We start from the raw sequence: 15,813 nt of genomic DNA, 5'->3' as shown, positions 1-15,813 counted from the left end.
TTTGGAGAAGAAGCCCACAATGCCCCACATATATGCTGCCCTCTAGCAAATGAAAGAGTTGGTTAGAGTTGCTGCCCCTAGCACCTTCAAATCCTACGAGAGGATCATCGATAATAGATGGGAGATGCACTTGATGCATCCTTTGCACTTGGCTGGTGAGTCACTTTTAAGTCTTTAAGTTTTTGTTGTATACTTTAATTTAAATTCTTTATTTGTTATAACTTATAACTTATAATTTATAAACAAGTAAGTTAGTAAACAACCAAATCACTAAGTCACTAACCAAATTTTTTATTTCCACAATGCAAGCTTACTACCTCAACCCAAAGTACCATTACAAGAATGATCGGGGCTTGATGTAAAGTTGATGACTGCGGTGCAAGAGGTGGTGGAGAAGCTTGTGTCAAATCCCGTCATGCAAGGGACAATTAATGGAGAGGTGAGAACTTATTCAATTGTTTCTTCAACTTCTTGCATTAGTGCACTAAGCATATACATAATACAATAATTGAAGAATTGGTGTACGGATCGGGGAGTTCGGGGATGCCTGCGGGAGTTTTGGAAAGCCTTCTGCAGTTGCAACTAGGAAAAAAACTGATCCTGGTAAATAGTTCACTACTCTATAACTCATTAAGTCTATAAGTCTATAGACTATAACTCTATAAATGATAACTGATAAGTTATATAAATATAAAGATTTACTTGCCTAATGCATTCTTATTTTTGGTTATGCGGTGATTGGTGGTTTCTATATGGAACTAGTGCGCCAAATCTCAGGGGCATAGCAATTAAAGTACTCTCACAGACTTGCTCATCCTCTGGTTGCGAGAGGAACTGGAGCACCTTCTCGCTCATCCATAGTAAGGTACAGAACAGATTGGGGAGTAAGAGGCTCGAGAACTTGGTGTATGTGCATTACAACATGAGATTGAGAGTAGGGCACATACAAGATAATATAGATGACGACAATCGTGAACCGATTGAGTTGACTGATATATTCCACGAGCCCCCCGGAGAAGATGAGGAAGATGATGTCATATATCAGTGGGTTAGGGATCGAGGTGGCCCAGTGCTGGATGGGCCAGAAGGGCAGCCTGATCCTACCATTGCTGCTACTATGGGCCCAGATGCTGTGGCTGAGCACCTATCTTCTGATGAGGGTCAGGCTGCTGTAGCAGCATCAGAAGGATCAGTTGTACCATTTGTGGAGCCACCTGGTCGACTTCAAACAACTGAGGTGACAACTAGTAGTGGGGATTATGATGATGATGCCAATGATACCAGACAACCAAGTGGCCCAAATCAGACATCGAGTTCGAGTCATAGAGGCAGTCAGGCTGGTCGTGTTTCTGGTGGAAGTCAGCATCAACAAAGGGAGTCACCTGACTCACCTCCACCAGGTCCGAGTCATCCGACACATGTGAGCCACAGTTCCCCTATCTCTAGGATTTATAGTAGGAGTAGGAAGAGCATATCAAAGCAGGGGCAGGGGCAACCAAATGATGATGCGAGCATGCATGATCTTGAATTGAACATGGGAAGCATGAGCCTAGATCAGAGTGATTCACAATAGCAGAGCCTGTCATCAGGGTACCAATACGGGGATCACAGCACCGGGTCAGATTACAGTGGGTATTCTTCTTATGGAGGTCATACTATTCCTCAAGACCCTTCACCTGGAGAGTATGCATATGGGAGTGAAGGTGGGTTGTTAAATGAGTGGTTTAGAAACCCGTACCCAAATACTCAACAACTATATGAACAACAACAACAACAACAACAATGGCTCTTTCACCCACCAACGGTTGACGGTTATCCCAGACTGCTATTCCTCACGGAGTCATATGTGGCCACCATTCAGAATCAATTGATGCGGAATGTTGAGTGATACTCTTAGTCTTGTAAGTTGTAAGTTGTAAGTTGTAATCTTCTTAATTCTTATGGTTGTAAAATTTTGAAGACATTTAACAATTTATTACTTTGAATCTTTGATAGTTTGAAGTTTGAACTTTGATCACTTGTTGACTTGAATAATTGATGTGTAATGTTATTGTATATTTGTATTTGATACTTGATGGTTGATAAATGATAACTCATTAACTTGAAGTCTTGAATTACTTGATATCTTTACATAATTAAATTACATGTTGTCTCTAACTCTCTAAGACTCTAACTCTATATCTATAATCTCTATTCTCTAAGACTCTAAACTTGCATTTCACAAAATTTCGGTTTTACACATAGAGTCGACGTCCGAGACATAGTTAGGGTTATTTTCTCACAAATCTAAGGCCACCAATGTGTTCAAAAGGCCTTAAATAGGCTAAATACCAAGTTTCAGCCCAATCAGAGCCCTAAAACTCACCGAGATGGGCTACCAAGACTACCGCCAATTTTTTGACATATCTCGACCGAGATCTCGCCATCTCGGTCGAGATCTCGGTATTTCTGAGTGGCGAGATCTCGCTCTAGAGCGAGATCTCCCACCATGATTGTGTTTATTATGCTTGAAATAGGTAGTATGCAAGAATCCAAATCATTTTGAATTCATATGAGGCCCGGAATTGAAGTTCCAATTTCCATAAAATGTTGTCCAGTTTCGACCGAGACATCGAAATTTCGGCCTTTTGCAAGGTCGAAATTCATGTTTCGGTCGAATTTTCTTCCTTGCTTGATGGTCCACCTAGTTGCACGATGTGGAAGGGTTATGTGGAACTTCCAACCATTTGGAACCTAGGAGTTTGGTCTGACAGCAGCCCATATGTAAAATTCCAGACCTAAAGTCAATCATATATTCTACCATATATTGCATTCTCCTAGGCATTTTCAGCCAACTTCCAATCATAATACAGAAGTTTTATTTTTTCAATGTCACTTTAGAAGCTTTATTTGCATCTGTCAGAGGTCCAATAGCAGAAATTTAACATATCATCAGCAGATCTTGTAGTCTACCTGTACACAAAATTTTGGTCCATCCAACCTAACTTAGGCAGATGTTTGGTATAGATTATCTTTTTTATGTTTACCCAAATAAAAATAAATGGTAGTATTCGGTGCAATTTATCCAGCCTATTTCTATTTAAAAAAGGTTGAAAAATACAAAAAACCAAATACAAGTTGATACATGTTTTTCATTTTTCCGTGAAAACCAATTTCATCTGTTTTTTGCAGTGGCCTTTAAAAGGCACGTGCATTTAATTGTATATGTTGGGTTAAAATAGTAAATTACATTCTTTTTATAAAATTCTCTTTCTTTCCCTCTTTATTTCTCCAGAAAACCCAGATGGATTATATTCTCCCTAAAGATGTTGCTCCTCTTGTGCTCACCTCCTGTTCGACTACTCAAGACATTGAACCAATCTGCAACTAGTTCTTTGATGGCCAGACAAGAAGCTCAAAAAGTAGTTTGTGATTCTTCAAAAAAGGAACTCCACATTAAATTCAACCAAAGAAACGAGATTGAGAAACAGATCAGGCCTCAATGGGACCATGCAAGAAAGAGATTATGGATGATGAAACCCATATTACTGTCATGGCCCTCCCTTCACTTTCATTCCATATAGTTGTCAGCATCAAAAGGTAAATTAAGTTCCCTCTTTCTGTAATTTTCATTTTGGATTGCATGAAGGAGATAATTGTCGACAGAGTAAAATATGAAGTTTTACTTGGAATTGCCTTTCACTATAAAATAACTTTTGGAAATTAAACTTAAATACCATCTGAAGTTCTTAAGTTGGATCTTATTAGTGAAGTTTTTGATTGTCAATTTGCCATCAATGTTTCAGTTGTACATGGATTTGGTGCAGATCAGTTGGGTATAACTCAACTAGAATTATTTTTTATTTTTTGACCGACTTATTTTTATTTTGTTTTTTGTATTTAGGATTTAAGAGCAAGGTAGTCAGACAAGATGTTCCCAATAATTGACCCTGAAGCGGAACCTACAACAAAGCCTAGAAATTCTGCCAGTTTTCTCTACAAGCAACTCAACCACCTCAGGTAATCTACTGAACTCTTTGTGTAGAATTCCAAAAAGGGGTGAAAAAATAAGTAATTTTGAGATGGAACTGAATCTGAACTGTGAATCCAATTTGGATATATATATATATATATATATTCCAGGAATGCTGGCTTCGACCCTGAAATTTTTTGAGTCAACCCATGTGGCAATGTATTGTATTATCATGCTGATTTGTGTTCTCCTCTTCCAAGGAATATAGATCATTGGTTTCCTAGTTTAAGTTCTTATCGAACTTTTTTCCTAAACTTTACTTCTCAAAGTGCTTTTCTCTTCTAATGAAGGAAGGACTTTGAGGTTCTTCTGTTGAATATGCAGGAAGGTTGGCCTGTTCCTAGTAACCTGAGGATACTTCAATTGCTAGTATGTGAAAAGAAGCATAACAAGTTGGGGTTTCTTCTTCACTGGTGAGATCTTCAACTGGGAATCTCTGTAAATTAGTTCCTTAACATATTTGCCTCTTCCAACTCTTAAGGCATGTTTCTTCATGCTCTTCCAATTCTTCAGTTGTATGGTTTCTCCCAATGCCTTGTCACTTTAAAATGACTAACCCAAGAATTGACTAATGTACGTAAAAATGTTGTTTTAAGTAAAGAGCATTCTCCTTTTTATTCCCTGAGAGAAAGAGTAAAGAGCTAAATGAATCACAGACAGTACCGTTACATACTTTTCCAAAACATATTTTGTTGAGGCAAAGCAAAAAATAGGCCTAGCTCCTGCTGCCATTGTTTTATTTAGAAGAGAATCTTCTGAAGCATCATCAGCACTAAGATCTTTCAATCTCAACAGCATGGAAAAAAATTCAACGGAAACTCAAGTTTCAACCTTGTGAAAATGGGAAATTTTGTGGAAACTTGGGATTTTTTCCAGCAAGTTTAGACAGATTTTAGGGGGTATTTGGGGTGGGACCTTACATATAAGCTAATTAGAGTTTAAATAACACATTGGCACACATTCATTTTGCTAAAAAAGTCAAACATAGAAATGTCATTCAAAGTACATAAGATCAATGTAGAGTTTTTCAATAAATACACTATAAACTTAACTACTTAAGTACATAACATTCAATATAGAACTTCTAAGTTCAAAACATCAAATAAAAAGTAACTGAAAATAAAAGGAAACACAACTCAGTGCCAAGAGGAGTATCTCGGAAGATCCATCCTGTGAGACAAGTAGTGCTTTGCATGTAGCATCCTTTCCTCTGACCAACAAACATAAGACATCCCATGACATGTTATGCATATGATTGTCTAGGTAATCGACAACTATAGCTCTATAAGTCTGGTCATCAATATGTTTATATGCCTAAGATAATCAGTCTAAGGGAATACACAATTTGGATAGGGAAGTCTTGATGGAGGGGGTATTGGTCTTGGTCCAACGTCCGAATCTCACAAACGATTCTCGGCAATGGATATCTCAGCTCTTGCATTGATGAAGAACGTAGCGAAATGCGATACCTGGTGTGAATTGCAGAATCCCGTGAACCATCGAGTCTTTGGACGCAAGTTGTGCCCTAGGCCATCGGGCCTAGGGCACGCCTGCCTAGGCATCACGCATCGTGTCACCGGCCCACCCCCACCCCCGCAGTAAGACGTGTGCGGAGCAGAGTCTAGCCCCCCTGTGTCCTATTAGGGGCGCAACAGGCCCAAAGGCAAAGGCCCCCTACCTATGTGGCGAGCGTCACGATGAGTGGTGGTAGAAGCCATTGTGCCATTACTCTGGATGTCATGCACGCGCCGCCCACCCCAGGAACCAACGACCTTGACGAGGCGCTTCAGTGCTCTGATCGCAACCCCAGGTCAAGCGGGGCTACCGCTAAGTTTAAGCATATCAATAAGTGGAGGAGAAGAAACTTACGAGCATTCCCTAGTAATGGCGAGTGAACCCGTGATATTTGGGAAAACATGAAAGAAAGGGAAAAAAATAAACATTTGGGCAAACCATGACATATTACCAATGTGTTATTTATGCTCCATATAGCTTATATATGCAGAGTCCCACCTCAAAATACTCCCTAAAACCTGTCGAAACTTGCAAGAAAAAGTCTCAGGTTTCTACAAAATTTCTCAAGTTCACAAAGTCAAAACTTTAGTTTCCCTCCATTTTTTTCTCATGAACCGGGCTAGTCTAGCCGGGTTAAACTAGGTTTCGACCCTGTTGGGAGAAATTTCCCAGTTTCACATGGTTTTGTCGCATTTCAAAACCCTGGGACTTTTCTACATTTCCCGTAGTTTCGTTTCCCCATTTCTAAAAATGGAAAATTTCACGCCAAATTTCCCAGGTTCCACACAAACTTTGTTCCATGCTCAATAGAGAACTAAGCCCAACTCCTCTGCAACTGGTACTGATAGAAACAAAAGACTAACTTTTCTATGTTTTGTTTTGTTAATGACTGAACATCCTCTCCATTTCTTTATCTCTGAACATTACAGCTTCAAGGAAATCTATGTCTGCAACAATCAGGCACAATGCTACTAAATTCAAAAATACAGATCCAGTATATCAAAAGAAAATGAGAATCCTGACATGGCTGGCAATCATAGTTGTTAAGGCGTCGCCTAGGCGTCTGTACACCTTCGGAGCGATTCAAATCGGTGTCGCCTCATTTTCAAGCAATAAGGCGACCACCTTAGGGTATGAGGCATTGCCTAGGCATCGCCTCAAAAGCCTTGGACGCCTTATACCCCGAGGCGTCCGCTTTTTTTTCTTTTTTAAATCACATGAAAGATGCCAAATCGAAGGCATATATTGAATTACTTATTAGATTCCAATTGTAAAGTATTTATTGTTTGAACCTATATGCATATTTATAATGACGCTACATGTGATCAAATGTTAAAATAAAAAATAAAAAAAAACAAACAAAATCGAAAGAGTCTTGACTCGAGTCTCACACTCTCACTCTCACTCTAATCCCTAATCTCTTTCTCTCTTCCTCTCTTCCTCTCTTCTTCTCTTCCATTCCCGCAATGACACTCTGGCAAGCCGCGCGACAGATGACTTCTTCTCTTCCTTTCTTCCCGCGACTTTTTATTTAAAACCTACTATGTGTGGGTTTGTAGTATCTTGGATGACTTGAGGTAGGCTAGTTTTTTTTTATCATATAAGATATGATAGATTTATAATGAATTGGAGTGAATGAAATGTACACTAAAAATTTCACTTAGAACGCCCCAACCGCCTCAAAAGCACCTCGGAGGGCGCCTCATCGACTCATTGCCTCAACTAGCCTAAACCGCCTCGCATTGCCTCATCGCCGTGACAACTATGCTGGCAATCCATATACGGCAATTGCCATTTTTGGTCATTTGTTCATTCTGTAAAGTGTCATCTAATATTTGTAGATGCATATAATGGAGGTTAAGACAATTTTGTTGAAAGTGCCTATGAAGATGCTTGACGATTACCATTGCTATTTCATTGGCATTTTCCATGGATCAGGTGTATGAACATGGTATTCATGACCCTAGGCATTGGACAATTTATTGTTTCTAATGATGTTTGTTGTTATTTACCGTTTGTGCAATAAGGGTATAAATTTTTTTAATTCATCAGTTGTCTTCGCGTAATTTCAAGAAATGGCTCCACCAGCTCTTGCAAATGGTTACCTTTTGTGGAAAATGAAGCCAAGTGGTGTTTATAGTTTCTTGTGTTTTGCTTTTGATTAACTCATTCTACACAAGCTTAGAATTATCATTAGTTTTATTCCCTTAAAATCTAGCTTGGATCACTAGGAGATACGTGAAATCTATTTATTAGAAATTGGTTTTTATGCCCTAATGAAACCTGCATTTCATATTCTTTCTAGGAGAGGATTTACATATATCGTTTTCCAAAATGAATTTTAAAACTCATAAAAGAACATATTTTTTTGGAATCAGTAAGCATTATATTGGGGGAGAAGGGGGGGGGGGTGCTATTACATATACCACAGGGAGCGTCAAACCCATGACCCTTTGCTAAGAGGTGTCTTACTGATTGGGCAACCCTTTGATGGTTATAAAAAATCACTTTGTAGAAAGGTAATGCCAAATGTATTTTTCAGTGAAAAATCTATTTTACCAAAATAGTCATCAAACGATTTTTGTATTTTGATCCAAAATGAGTTTTAGTACTGATTTTTTTAAAATAGGTTAAAAAAATGAATTATACCAAACACTGCCCTAGTAAATATTTGAGGCAATCCAGAAACGCTTTGCTATGTAGGCTGAATATGCTCTTAAAGGAAACCATTCCCTTCCACATAATAGGTAAGCCAAACCAAGAAAGACCATATACCTGGGTTTCTGCCCGAAGATCAGTGTAAGGAACAACACCAGTAAGGAGCTCACTGCAAAAGATTTAAGTCAAAAGTTATTTTTAACAAGACAGGAGATAGATTAGAATATCCTTCAATGATTAAAGCATAAAATTCTGGACCAGAAGGATCACTTAAGTTACAGCACACAGGTAAGAGAATCAAACTTATACTGATAGATCCAGTCCAATAAGTGATTGCCTCTTATCAATTGAGGAAAGAAAGTTTTCAAATCTCAAACTCAACCATTGTTGGACTCTATTCAGCAGCTCAAAAGAATTCCATTTTAATTTTGGGTACACTTCATTTTTAGCCCTCAGCCTGGCCTGGTCAATTCCAAGCCAAATCCTCTTTCCATTTTTGTTCCAACGAATCATAGATCAAATTATTTGATTTATCAAAAGAATCATACATGAAACTTCAGCCTCATATGGCTCCTTTAAGTCCAAAAATAAATCTAACTCCTTTGAGGTCAGAAATAAATCTAAGAAATAAGAATCATTTTAGGAACATCTCAATATTTAGACACAGTATGAGAGTGTTGAACTAGACCAATAAGATTCAGTCTGCTATAACAGAAAATGCTTTGATTTTCTTCATCCGTTCCATGACGAGAACAGGAGGGATAAACATTAAACCAAGACATTGAATCAAAAATATGTATTCACTAAATCAATAACCGAGAAAGATCGAGTGGATCATAGAGGATTTGTCCTTTCTAGTGATTCCTATGGATTTGCAGGGTCTAGACCTATTGCTCTGTGTAATTTGTTGTATAAGATTATTACAAAGATCTCAACAAACAGGCTGCTACAGGTCGCAAGGGGCTTGTTAGTGAGAACCAAGTCAGCCTTTACAAAGGGAAGATAAATTGCAGATAATATATTGGAATACCACGACAGTGTGAGGGGCATTCAGCAGAAGGTGGTCTCTCCTTCTACAGTTCTGAAGGTATATCTACATAAAGCCTACAAGTCTCTCAGTAGAAAGCTTTCAGTGGATGTTATAGGAAGGAAGTACTACCTCCCCCTGGTCCAAAGTTCTTGAGTTGGGTGAAGGCTTGCATTAACTCCAATATGTATTTTTACTCTAGCCTATGGCAGGTGACAGGATACTTTGCAAGGGAAGAGGCATCAAGCAATGGGATCCTGTGTCTCCTTACCGCTTCACTGTAGTAATGGAGGTATTCTCTAGGATTTTGAGGAGATTGGAGGTGGAGGGGCAAATAAAGCGGCTGCCTAGATGTGAATTGTGTGTGCAATGATGGTGCCTTTGTAGCTTAGAGGCTTTATCTTATTTATTTAGTCTTTTTATTTGAGATGTAATTAGATGTTCTTTTACTTTATTTGGTTTGATGCTGTATAACATCATTATAGATGTAATAACAAAAGTAGGTAGCACTCTATAATTAGACTTTTAAAAATTTTGATCATTTTCGTTAATATCATTTAATTTACCTTTTGCTTCTAATAATAATGGATTCTTATATATGCCATTGGAAATTGAGATTCATGGTGTGAATGTGAGATATTACACTAAACTATACTATCTTGGATATGCCCCATGCCGGTGTAGCGCCCAAGTTATGCCCAGAACTTTTCTGTTTGAGTGGAGTGTAACAATGTTATGAAATCTCGGCGAGACCAAGATTTCAAGAATATCAAGAATTTCAACCCAGCTGAAGTGAAATAGCAGGTCGATACCAAAACTTGACCTAAATTTCAATATTTCAATCTGAAATCTCAAGGTTTCAGAAATTTTGTCTGAAATCTAAAAAATCTTGAAAACCTTAGTGGAAATTTTGGAATTCAGTGCAACTTCCACGGTTCCACCTACAGGAATGTATTAGATTGATTTTTGAGGACCACACCTCCTACCCAACCCATTAGCCATAACAATGGAATAGGGGGTCCCTTTACAAGTGAGTGATCCATATCCTACAACAGGTACTCAAAGAATAATTCATGTCAGTTCCATCCAACCTTCATGGAGTACTAAACAATTGTATTAAGACTATAAGAGAGTGTGATCTGATGTCCCTGAAAATTATGCACTTAATTAATATGAATCTTCGATAATATGTATTAATGATTTACTTCATTACTTTTTTAATACTTTAAATTGCTAATTTGTTTATGCTCTAGAATACTTAAACAATGTGTCTACATAAGTTTACATTCCAATACACTCATAGTTAACTACATATAAAGGAAAAGGCCTTAAAATTGGCTGTTAAAGAAGAACCAGACCCAAAACATGGCTAAACACACAGATCATGGGAAAAAATTCGATCAAAATGGTCGAAATTTCGACCGAAATGTCTGCAAAAATTTAAATCGACACGATATACAAGTATAGGCACAAAAAGTGTTTTTATCGACCCACCGTGTTTTTCGACCATACCGAGCGGATATCGCCAGGTATATTTCAAGCCCTTTTTGAGTTTTTTTTTGTTTTTTTGTTTTTTTTTTTTTTTTTCCTCTCTTGCTTTCATCCCTCTTTTTTCACCTAATTTCTAAAACTCCGTTTCCTTTAAACACTAGATTTGCTCCTCCATTTGTGCATTTTCTCAAATCTTGTAAGGTGAGTAACCAACTTCTTCATTTTTTTATTTTTGTTTTGTTTGAGCCTTAAATCATCTTAGATTGCTTCCAAATTTATGTATGTTTACTATAAAGTGTTGATCTATGAATTTGTAGTGTCAAAATTAATTTCTTATTCTTCCTACTACTTTTTTATTTTTCTGTTATTAAAAATTATTTAGTAAATTATGTATATTGCTAAAAAGGCATATGTATAGTACATGTATAAACTTCAAATTAATGTATGTGAGAGTTAAGACACCATAGTGCTGTGATGGTGTTGAATTAATTTTTTTTCTGTTAATTATGTAATTTTACTGTATTTAATATAAATATATATATATATATATATATATATATATATATAAATAAATAAAAATATTTAAATATTAAAAATTTTTAATTTCTGTTTAAATTTAAAAATAGCAGAGTATTAGTGGAAGCATGTATGCAATTTTAGGAGCATGTTGTGGATATTTTTAATATAGTTAGTGTGTATTTTATATATTTTTAAATTTTTTATATATTAAAAAATACTTATATAGTTATATATTTTTTTTATATTTAAAAATAGGAGGTTATTATTAGAAGCATGTATGCCATTTTTGGAGCATATTGTGGAGCTCTTCAAGATACTTAGTGTGCACTCTCTTTCAAAGATGTTAGACATAGCTTGGCAACACAGGAGGCCACTAACAGCTGATAGAAGGAAGAGTGAGTGTAATTATTGTAAAAAACAAATAGGAGGAGGTGGGGCCACTAGATTGAAGGAAGGTGCCCGTAGAGATCAAGAAGGCAATGGCCTCATATATTAGTGGTGGAAATCAAAAGAGGAAAGAGAAGAGAACACAGATGGAGGAGTTCGAGGATGCATGCTTAGATGACCTTCCAGATCCTGAGGATTATGGTATGGATGAGCCAGGAGAGTGTGACCCTGATCCAGAGGTTGATAAGATAAGAAGGGCGATGATGATGAGTAGGGAGCAACAGCGGGTTGATGACATGAGGAGGCAACAGAGGGGTCTGGGTTGTGGGTCCTTTAGAGAGTAGGAGGCTCCTATCCCACGAGCCCTTATGAGGAGGACTCAGAGTGTGAGGCAGGAGGCTCCTATCCCACAGGCCCCTACAAGGGGTCGAGCTTCTTCAGCACATCCTACAGATCCGAATCTTGAGATTCTTCGCAATGATCCGGCCCTATTTGCGAGGCCTGAGCATAAATAGAGAAAGTTGAAGCACTTATGGGGGAGTGTGAAGGAAAAAGTGGGGATGGCTTTCTCCAAATGGGCTTATTACCATAGTATTCCAGCACATACAGCTCAGGGGCCCTACTATAGAGATATGATTGAGGAGATAGGCAGGGTTGGAAGTGGTGTATAGGGCCCCACTCCATATGAGATATATAATGTCTATTTTCCTAAGCATAAAAGAGGACTTAAAATGAATATATTAAGGGATTAAAGCCCATGTGGGCTCATTATGGAGTGATTGTAATGGTTGATGGTTGGACTGGTCCCACTAGACAGTCCCTCATCAATTTCATGTTGAATTGTGATGGGAGGACAGTGTTCCTCAAGTCAGTAGATGCATCCGGTGAGAAGAAGGATGCAAAATACATTTACAAATTATTGAAGCAAGTTGTGAAGGAGGTTGTAGTGGAAAATGTGATTCAAATTGTGACTGATAATGGCCTCAACTACAAGAAAGTTGGGTTGAAGATGCAGGAGAACTCCAACTATCTAAACATATAGTATTAATTTTCATTTGTAAATACATATATTTACATTACATGTACACTTTATAACTTTGTATTGATGCCTTGATGGATGGACAGATATAAGCTCTTTTTGGACTCCATGTGCTGCTCACTGCACTGACTTAATGTTGAAGGACATCGGAAAGGTCAAGCTTGTGAAGAAGACCGTGGAGCAAGCCTGACAAGTTAGTACCTTCATTTATAACCACACCTATGCATTAAGGATGATGAGGGACAAGTGTCAGGGTGAGTTAGTGAGGCCAGGCATAACCAAATTTGCTACTAATTGGATAGCACTACAGAGCTTTAAGAGTAGGAAGACTGGCCTTAGGAGCATGTTTGCATTAGAGGAGTGGTTTAACTAGGAGGGTTCTTCATCAATGGGAGGAAGCAGAGCATAGTTGACCATACCTGATGAGACTTTCTGGCACAATGTGAGGATAGTGGTGAAGATGCTTGAGCCTATGGAGCATGTGTTGAGGATGGTAGATCAACAGAGAAAACCTACTCTACCACACATATTTGCTACAGTAGAGAGGATGAAGCAGCAAGTTGCTCAGGTCCAGCCACACGGCAACAAGAGAGTCCTCCAAATCATCGAACTTAGATGGTAGCTATGTTGCAGCATCCACTGCGTAAGGCTGGTGAGTTGTTAAGTCTAGTATTTAATTTGATTTTCATTATGTTATCACACTATTAAGCATTAACTATTCCTTTTATGACATACTTAAAAGCATGCTATTTAAATCCCAAGTACCATTACAAGCACAATCTTGAGATGAGGCAAGATTTGATGGATGCCATCCAAACTGTAGTGGAGAAGTTGGAACCGGATCCATCTAAACAAGCAGTCATCCTTAGGGAGGTGAGATAGTGATTTGAATCATTTGATATTCACAATTCATATTAACCTAGTAAGTAGTAACTAGTTATTGTTTTTTCTCTTTATATATTAGATAAAGGCATTTAGGGATGCCACTGGGAGCTTCGGTCGTTCTGTGGCCGTATCAGGACGAGAATCCGCCCCTACGAGTAAGTTCATTCATTTATTTCATTATATATTTAATTATTAAATTCTGGCTTTAATTTAGTTATTTAGTATTAAAATGACTTGGAGTCTATGTTTGTTGCAGCTTAGTGGTGGTTGCAATTTGGACGTGACTAACACCACTTGAGTGTGATTGCAAGCAAAGTGCTCTCCCAAACATGTTCTGCCACTGGTTGTGAGCGAAATTGGAGCACCTTCAACCACATTCACTCGAAGAGGTGCAACCGATTGGGTGTGAAGCATCTAGAGGACCTTGTCTACATACACTATAATATGAGATTGAGAGAGGATCATATTAGGCAGGGGATGGACAGAGAGAGTACCAATATCGAGTTGGCCGACATATTTGAGATGGATGATGATGATAACCTAGTAGTTGACTGGATCAGGGACAATGGAGAGCCATTGCTGGATGAGGAGGGAGGTCGTCCCAGTAGACAGAATGCAGAGGAGATGGGGGCTGATGTGGAGGACTTTATGGCGAGGGAGGGGAGTACATATGCAGAGCACACCCGTCTCTTCATGCCACACCCTAGTGCATCCACCCAGAGTGAGGATTTGATTGTCTGGTCCGACACTGAAGATGAGGTGACTCATGCCTCCGGCAATGACGATGGTGGTGATGATGATGATGGCAGTGATGATGGAGGGGATGAAGAGGGTGTTGGACCTCGTGATCAGGATTTAGCTGATCCTAGGGACGGACCACCACCACCACCACGATTAGTACGTGAGAGTCAAGGGTGGGGAGGACGACCACCGAGATTCACAGGCAAGAGTCGGTTCACCCACGCGACACAGGATTCAGACCATCTTGGATCTGCATCTCGAGGCCAAAATGTTTCCTCTACATATTCGAGGAAGGGGAAGGGGAGACAGCACGGTTGTAACACAGAGGACACGCCATCATATGTGTCCTACCATCCAACCGATACCAAGAGCTTGGTGGGATCTATGAGATCGATGAGCATTGATGATGCTAAAGACTCCTCCACCTCCAGAGGATCGGATGGCATAGGCCTGCAGAGTCCTCATATGATACTGCTGTGGAGAGTATTGGTTCTACTGAGTCAACTTATGGTTATGGACCATATGGTGTCCCTCCTGGCTATCAGATTCTAGGTCAGGCTAGTCAACCACTAGTGGAGCCTTATGGTTATGGAGCAGCCTATGGAGCTTATGGTGTCCCTCCCACTATCACCTTATCGGTATGGACCTTATCCTTCTCCTAACAACCAAGGTGCTCTTTCATTTATTGCAGATCTTCCACTCTATTCCATAGCCACAAGACCCACCACCACCAGTTCCTTGTTTGGAGATTCACAACTTCCCACCGTCAGGAAATCTTATGCATGTGGATGAGGCCACGTACAGAGATGCAGTTGTTGACTAAGTCCAAAACTATATGGGGCGAACATCATAGGACTTGTATTGTCATTTGTATGGGGAGTAGACAGAAGAGGGAGACATTAAATAGAATAGACTTGTAATTAGTAACATTCTCGCTTCTTCTCTTATGTACTATATACTTGGAAAGTTGGATGTTACATTTTCAGTGGTTTTTTTAGTAAACTAGTAGTTCTATAGTGTTTATTATGCTTGAAATAGGTAGTATGTAGGAATCCAAATCAATTTGGGCCCATATGAGGCCCAAAATCAAGGTTACAAGTGTGCAGAAAAAAGTGTCCAGTTTTAGTCGAAATTTCTTCCTTCACATAGAGATACCACCAAAACCTAGCTGACATTGTACATTCTACTAGACTACGATGAGTTTTGAAATTGATCTCGATTATCCCAATACAATCAAGATACCGACATGGAATGAGATTTAGTACCATGCATAGAAGAAAATTTTAAAATTGTCGAAATTCGGTCAAAATGTCTGCATTTTTCAAAATCAAACGAAATTCCAATTATTTTGGAAAAGTGTCAAATTTCGACCAAAATTTCAGAGATTTCAACCATTTCGGAGGTCTCGACCGAAATTTCAACCATCTCAACATTTCAACTTGTTTTTCCTTAATTTTTGTTGATTTCTATCCCATTTTCACCTAATTTCCATGGCTCTTTTGCCTTTAAACGCCTCTTTTATACTCATTTTTTGCCTCT

General features: G+C 38.6%; 1 protein-coding gene and 1 non-coding gene across 2 annotated transcripts in view; one reads left to right on the top strand and one right to left on the bottom strand.

Annotated features, from left to right (window-relative positions):
* The window catches only part of LOC149002390 (protein kinase family protein / protein phosphatase 2C (PP2C) family protein), an 89,943-nt gene that overhangs the window by 44,098 nt on the left and 30,032 nt on the right, over positions 1–15,813 (bottom strand). The window contains exon 6 of the mRNA XM_089136303.1: positions 8,303–8,354. Coding sequence (XP_088992429.1) covers positions 8,303–8,354 — 52 coding nt within the window. The remainder of the gene's footprint in view (positions 1–8,302; positions 8,355–15,813) is intronic.
* LOC149002391 (5.8S ribosomal RNA) lies at positions 5,421–5,576 on the top strand. The gene has a single exon (XR_016170616.1). It is a non-coding gene; the product is annotated as a 5.8S ribosomal RNA (ribosomal RNA).

The sequence above is a fragment of the Hakea prostrata genome, chromosome 10 (assembly GCF_041222555.1).
Source record: "Hakea prostrata isolate BN-2017 chromosome 10, UWA_Hpros_2, whole genome shotgun sequence".
NCBI lineage: Eukaryota > Viridiplantae > Streptophyta > Magnoliopsida > Proteales > Proteaceae > Hakea > Hakea prostrata.
This window is presented reverse-complemented; position numbering and strand designations above follow the sequence as displayed.